The sequence below is a fragment of the Elephantulus edwardii genome, unplaced genomic scaffold, assembly GCF_000299155.1.
Source record: "Elephantulus edwardii isolate Elephantulus edwardi_28Jun2011 unplaced genomic scaffold, EleEdw1.0 scaffold00005, whole genome shotgun sequence".
Lineage (NCBI taxonomy): Eukaryota > Metazoa > Chordata > Mammalia > Macroscelidea > Macroscelididae > Elephantulus > Elephantulus edwardii.
This window is the reverse complement of record NW_006399755.1, coordinates 29478756-29486174: the sequence shown is the minus strand read 5'-3', so window position 1 is coordinate 29486174 and position 7419 is coordinate 29478756. Positions and strand designations below refer to the sequence as shown.

Genomic DNA, 7419 nt, shown 5'->3' with positions numbered 1-7419 from the left:
ACGGGCGCCCGCAGCAGCCGCGAAGCCCCTGTGCCGTTCAGCCCGGCCGCGGGCCAGGCCGCCGGATCCGCGCGCCGGCCTCGCCACACCCACCCGCCTCCTAGGCCCGGCCTGGAAGGACTCTTCCCGCTCCTCCTCGGGCGGCGGCGGCGTGCCCCACACCCGAGAGTTACCTGCTGATCTTCTGGGCGAAGGCGCGGCGCTCCGCCATGGCTGCTGAGGCGGCGGCGGGCTGCTGTGGACGGGCGGGCGGGCGCGCGTGTCGTCGCTCGCGCTCCCTCCCTCGCGGCCTCCGCCAGTCCCGGCTCCGGACCTGGGAGGCTGGGGCTGCCCGCCCGAGCCGGGAACGAGCCCTGCCGTAATGCTCCTTAGAGGCGCGCACCAAGAAACCGCTCCTCCCCCACCGCGTCAATCCCGGCGGGAGCCCAGGCCTCCGAGCGCGACTGCGGCCGGCTGGAACGCGGGGGAAGAATGGGGCGTGGGGGGACCGAGATACCAGCTCACGCCGCCTGCGAGAACCCAGCGGAAGGAGAGAGGTGCCAAAGAGGAGCTAGCGACCCGGCAAGGCAGGAAAACAAGATAACCGAACGAATAGAGGGAGCGTAGCTTTCCCGAAAAGGAAGGGAAGGAAATGGAAGATGGACTTTGCTGAGGGGGGCTGTGCTTTACCGCTTGGAATGGCTGGGTTCGTGTTCCCGCAACGCCTATCCCTCTCTTAGCAGTTTAAACCTCCTTTTTTTAATTCGTGGGGGTTGACTGGAGGAAGAAAGGGTTTTCTTCTAGAAAAGAACTTTCTACTGCAGAGAGGTAACAGAATAGTTAATATGAGATGCATGATGATCTTACTTTAATCTTTACAAACATCCCTTTGAAGTAGGTTTTGTTATTAACCCCCTGTTAGATTTAGGGAATTGACTCAGAGAAACTGAGCGATTGGCCATTTGTATATTCTAAAACTAAGGCTTAAACAAAACCCAAGCCTTTTCTCTGAACAAAACCCAAGGCTTTTCTCTGACAAGAGTTTCTGCATTAAAGATGCTTTGTTTTAAAGGACTCAATTAGATTCCCTCCATTTTGGGGCATATGTCTCCATAAAACTCTGTGTGTGTGTGTGTGTGTGTGTGTGTGTGTGTGTGTGTGTGTGTGTTTATCCAAATAGACACTTCCATTTTAATGTTACACTATTTGTATGTTTACAACTCAGGTTGCCCTTGCCCATAATACAGTCTTGAAATAGAGACCTGCAGAGTTAATCTCCTAATCCCTGTGTCTGGAATGTTTGGTTCCTAATGCATATTTGCTTTTTACTGAAGTTAGGGTGAAACTAAGAAATGTACCTTCGTTTCTTGTAATTCTTGACCTCTGCAAGAATTTATTAAATATTTTATTTATTCTCCCTGTGTCCTGTGGAGCATGTTGGATATTTGTTTTTCTTTCCTACAGTTGGAAAATCTGTAGCATGGAGTCATTAGGTCACTTGCCTAGAGTCACACTCTGAGTCAGAGGTGAAAACTCATTATCCATAACTTCCTGTCCAGTGCTCCACTGTGGGGAGGCGTAATTTATTGTATGGCAATGCTCGCTCCACTAACACAGTAGAGGAAACAGTAATCTATTCAAAGATAAGAGTGCATCTAGTTAGCTTCTACCTAAGTGTAGAGTCCAGCCAGACAAACTGAGGGGGGAGACCAACAACAAAAAAACCTTGCTCTTAAGAAGTTTTAATCCATTGGGAAAGATTAAACAATGACTCAAAGAACTGTAAATTATGACTAATAATGCTATTTCCTGACCTTTAAGACTCACTATGAGTTTGGTGAGTTATTTAACCATGCTGCTAAAATGAAAAACTGTGAGTATTCACTGAGTGAAATCTTAGAACATATGGGAAAATTTAAAGAGCCTAGAGGCAAGAAGCCGCACTGCAATCCCAGAGGTACATGGTTTGAATCCACCAGATGCTCTGCTGGAAAAGGAGGGGCAGTCTCCTCCTGTACCTGTCAGATCTGATTTGACGGTACACATACACACAAAATAATAAAATTTTTTTTAAAAAAAGAAGGAAAAATTTGCGGTCAAGGTTGTCTTTAAAGTGTTGCAGAGCAATGATGTCTGTTTAAAGAATAAAATGCACCTGATAAAAGCCATGATCTTTACTTCCTACACATCTGAATGTTAGTGATTAGGGACGACAGAAGGAAAAAAATTAAATGCCTTTGAATTGTGGTGTGGGAGAAGAGTATTGAATATCCTGTGGACGGATAAAAGAACAAACAAATCTGACTTGGAAGAAATGCAACAAGGATGTTCCTGAGAGCCAAGGTGGTAAAAAACCCCTTTATCTCACATACTTTGTGCATGTTGTCAGGAGGGAGGGATCAGTTCTTGGAAAAAGATACCATGCTAGGAAAGGTAGAATCAGAGAAAGAGAAGAGGACCCTTAACAACATAAATTGACACAGTGGCTATAACAATGTTCAAATGTGTTAGAGATCATCGTGAGGATGGTGAAAAACAGGGAGGTTCGACTCTGTTGCTCATAGGATTGCTATGACTTTTAGTGGATTTGAAGGTACCTAAAAACAACATACATTTTCTCTCTTCCTCATTGCCTTCAAGTCAGTTCAGACTCATCACTGACCCTCCAGCAGGTTTCCAAGGCTATAAATAGTAAGGGACGGAACTGCTTCTTTCTCCCAAGGAGTGGCTGGTGGGTTTGAAGTGCCAGTATAGCCTCTAGATTAACAGCTCAGTGCTCTAAAGACTACATCACCAGAACATCCTCCTCTATCAATTAGCTGCTGTGATTATGCTTCATCCTACACTTGAGCTTGTCTTGGCTGTTTGGTAGCTCTGAATTTGTTGTCTGCTCTGATGCTCCCAGCCAGATGTTGAATGCCTTTATCTCTGCTCTCCAAACATCTTTTCACTACTCTTTTTGACAACTGGCCACATTTTGTATTGAATAGTTCTTTGTGTACTTGACTCACTACTTGCCAAAATGTCTGAAAAGGACATTGCATGCTCTGTGTAGCTTCCTGGGAACATTTAGAGCAGGAAAAAGACAAGCAAGACCAAGCTGCCAGCAAAATAGAGTCTGGTGTAAACTCTAAGCAAAAAGTGGAGTTCCCACCTCTGGGGAAGAGCTGACAGTCACGACCAAGTTTAATATGGCCCCGTAGGGGTCCAGTCTCAGGGAAATGGATGGAAATCAATGATAGGACTCAAATTGTCTTAGCATTAACCTGGGTTCTCTCATTCCTTCCATGCCACCTGCACCCATCTTTACTAGATTTCTATGTAGTTGATTCCATTTCAAGACTAAGTGGGTAACCTGGGCCTGACCAAGCAGAGCTCTACATCCCCCTGCCTTCTGTGACTCAAGAATAGATGCATGAATCAAGCCAATTCAGAGTTAAAATTGAATTTGCCATACCAAAAAGACATCCATCTGAAGAGGGCCTGCCTCAGTGAAGCCAACCACAGAAAACCAGGAGAGATACATTCGTGATATTATTTGAGAATTGAACTATGCAATTACATAAATTAAAAATGCACTGAAATTTGCTGAACTTCTTTTGCTTAGTCCAGTTTGAGGGACCTCTGGTGGCTTAGTGAGTAAGGAGTTGCACTGTCAATACAATGCCATGAGGTTCAAATCACCAGCTGTTCCATGGGAGGAAGATAGGTGATCTCCTCCCAGGCAATTTACTGCCTCTGAAAACCAGCTGGAAGATCAGCTATGAGTCAGTCCTGACTTGAAGGGACATAACAGTAACCAACAATCTAGTTGGGTTTTCAGTCATTAGCAACATTCAGTCAATCACTTGTTTGGTCATTCCTGTCAAATTATAACATGGGCTTCCTAGGCATGGAAGAAAATACCCATCTAGATCCTGGAACTTCTGGTGGGCATGAACAGCCCAAGAGGCATGGCCTTTGAGTTAGTAGCATTTCTGTCTATAGACGACGCCACTAGAGCTCCCATAATGACAATTAATGAAGATAGAGTAGTATGTCAGATGCTATTTTTGTCCTCAAAGACTTCAGAATCTAGTTGAAGAGAACAGCATAAATCGTATTTTAAATGCTAAGTCATGATAAATTGAGAAAGCTCTGGGTACATTCTAGATAGCAACAGGTGATGACTAAGTTATCACCAATAGCTTTATTTGCCATTAGTTGAGGGAAACTATGAAATTTAGGCCCATGTTTAACTCAGTTACAAGTTGCTTGGATCTAAGGCCATTTTCTTTTTAGAATATACAGTTCCCTAAATTCTCTGAGCATAGGACTTAGAAATGTAATAGGGGGGAAAATCATTCATTTCACATTCTACCTTTATTAAGTTCCAAGTTTTTCTCCCTTTACTTTTATCATTATGGACCGTTATGGACAGATGGGGCAAGGCTAAGTTTCTTAGGTCATAATATTAAAGAGTGGAGGATTTATGTGATGCGGAATAAAGCTGGCTTTGCAGAAAGAGTATGTTCCCCATGGATTTGAGGTAGGGAAGAAAATACTCCATTCTCCAGACGTGGCTTTGGGAAATGCCACCGTTGTTACATGATGTCAAGTCTGAACCAACCCACAGTTGACCCTCCAGAGGGTTTTCAGAGGCAATAAATCACACTGGAAGAGACTGTCCATCCTTCCACAGAGCAGCTGGTAGATTTGAACCATATGCCTTTCGAATTTCAGCACAGCTTATCATAAGCCACCAAGGCTCCCCACAGTTCATAAAATAATGGAGCTCCCTCCACTGGGAGTTTCCATGAAGGCCCAAAAGGGACAAGCCTGAAGCATGCCTCTGAAGCTTAACCTCAATCCCAAACTAAAACCTAGGAGTTTATTGCTAAATCTAAACTATAGATAGGGTTTTTTTCTTTTATAAATATTTTTTACTGTGATTTTACTTGTGTCAGGGTTTGTTGTTTGCATGAGACTCTTCCAAAGGACAATTCAGGGACCCTGAATCTGGTCACGTTTCACAACCAGAAGCACCTCATGTTTAACACTGTAATAACACCAATTGCCTGCTTTTTGCCCATTAATCCATACATCCCGTTAGACATAATTGCTTATTCACACTTGTGTTTCCAGCATTTGGTATAGTGCCTGGTGCATTATAAGCACTTGGTAAATGTTTGTTAAAGAAATGCGTGGTGTTTTCAGATGTCATCTTAATTTACATTTCCTGAGAACAGAGCTTGAGATAAGGTTTTCATTGCAGGTAGTTCATTAGGGAAGCAGTCTCAGGAAATTGAAGTGAGGAAGTAGAGCGAACAAGAGGAGGCATGAAAGCCAATAAAGGATGTTATCATGGTAAGCATGGTCTTCAGTCATCCCTGCAACACTAAGGGACTATGGATAATGAAGTTCAGGATCATTCCTCTGAAAAATGAAAATGTGGGCATTTATCTAACAATTTCTTTATCACCAGGTTGGATGTTGACCCTGGGGACCTTAACTCCTGTTCTTTCATGAGGAACATCATGAAATGGTTAAAGCCCTCAGATAAAATGGTTAAAGCCCTCCAATACTAACCCAGAATTCAATGGTTTGAACCCACTAGCTGTTCTATCAGAAAAGATGTAACAATCTTCTTCCATAAAAATTTATAACCTTAGAGACCCTGTGGGGGCCTAGAATCTATCCAGTAGAGTCTCTATGAGTCAGAATTGACCCAAGGGCAATGGATTTTAGTTTGGGCACTTCTGTGCAAGTCTACTGTTAGATATGTCTCCAAAAATGCTTGAAAAGCAATGATGTCAGTTTGAAGACTAAAGTGCACTTGAGAAGGAGATGGTCTTCTCAATCACCTGCTATGCATCAGAAAGCTCAATATGGAATAAGGATTACAGAAGAAGAATGGGTGTCTTTGAGTTGTGCTGGAGAAGAGAACCAAAATCTGATGGACTAACAAAAGAACAAACAGATATGTTTTGGAAAAGGAGTGGCTAGAGTGCTCTTCAGAAGCAAAGATGACAAGGCTTCATCTTTCATATTTTGGACATGTAGCTAGGTGAGGCTTTTCCTTGGGAAAGGACAGCATGTTTAGGAAGATGGAGAGTCAGCAAAGGAAAGGAAAACACACACACTTTCTCCCCCCACCATGAGATAGACTGACACTGTGACTCCTGCAATGGGCTTTAGTTTCTCTTAGATGATGAGGATGGGACAGGATAAGCAGGTTTCAGGTTGCCTGTTCATAAAGTTATGAGTTGTACTTGACTCAGCAGCGCCTAACAACAAAAACAGCACTTTAGAAAGCTGAGACATGGTGGATGCTTCAGATGGAAAGCCACCACTGATTATACAAGGAAAGTGGACTCCATAGCTGCAGTAAAATCAGAGATAAGCTATGGGAAGAACCAAAATACTAGTAGTATCAGACTCTTCTGAAAGTGATGCATATACTATGGTAGCGATCCTTCCAAAGTGGAACACATTTTCTCTACAGAGTTTGAAAAGGCCAAAGGCAAGTCACCTCAGTCAAAATGCCCAATAGTGCAAGCTCTGCCTTCTATAAAAACAAACCCGTATCTTTTTTTTTTAATGAACTGAATTTTAATATAGCTATATTTGGTTGTCATTTTTTATTATTATTATACTAGTTTATTTACAAAATTTGAATACATTGTTTTCCAGAACAGATTCTTCCAATTTTCCTTACCTCCCACCCATCAAATTGTACAACGCCATGATTAATCTCCCCCCCCCCGCATACCCTTATCCCTCTGCTTCCACCTTACACCTCCCTTGAATACTTTTACTCATTATACAATAATTTGTCCTTGTGGGATGGAATGAGTTCACTCAGCATAATGCTCTCTTAGTCCCTCCCAAGTTAGATAGTAATTTACAAAATCATTGCTCCTGGGTGCTGCATAGTATTCTATTGTGTGAATGTACCATAATTTCTCAATCCATTCTTTTGTGGTTGGCCATATTGTTAGGCATAATGTCACTGAAGCAGAGCAAACTCACCAGCAGCTAACAGCATTTGATGAGGGGAAAAATTCCAAGAAAAGCCAGCTAACAAATGTGGAAGAAAGTGCAGTGTCTGCTAAAATAGTAGATCTAGATCTTCACCATTCAATATAGCAGCCACTAGATGCATAAGACCATCTAAATTTAAGCTTAAATTTGTTGTTATGTGCCGCCGAGTCGTTTGCGACTCATGGTGACCCTATGTAAAACAGCCCTAAACCCTGCTCTATCCTGTGACAATCGCATTGCCTCTGACACACCCATCTCGATTACCCCAGTCACTGAATCAATCCACCTCTTAGAGGGTCTTCCCCTCCTGCACTGTCCCTCCACTCTACCCAGCATCATGTCCCTCTCTAAAGACCTGTCTCTCCTTACAACATGTCCAAAGTATGTCAGACGAAGCCCCAGAATCCTTGCCTCCAA

At 43.2% G+C, this 7419-nt stretch overlaps 1 protein-coding gene and 1 pseudogene across 1 annotated transcript in view; one reads left to right on the top strand and one right to left on the bottom strand.

Moving 5' to 3' along the window:
- Positions 1 to 291, bottom strand: part of DOCK7 (dedicator of cytokinesis 7) — a 246399-nt gene extending 246108 nt beyond the window's left edge. The window contains exon 1 of the mRNA XM_006879772.1: positions 174 to 291. Coding sequence (XP_006879834.1) covers positions 174 to 211 — 38 coding nt within the window. The 5' untranslated portion in view covers positions 212 to 291. The remainder of the gene's footprint in view (positions 1 to 173) is intronic.
- The window catches only part of LOC102858529, a 21865-nt pseudogene continuing 14655 nt past the window's right edge, over positions 210 to 7419 (top strand).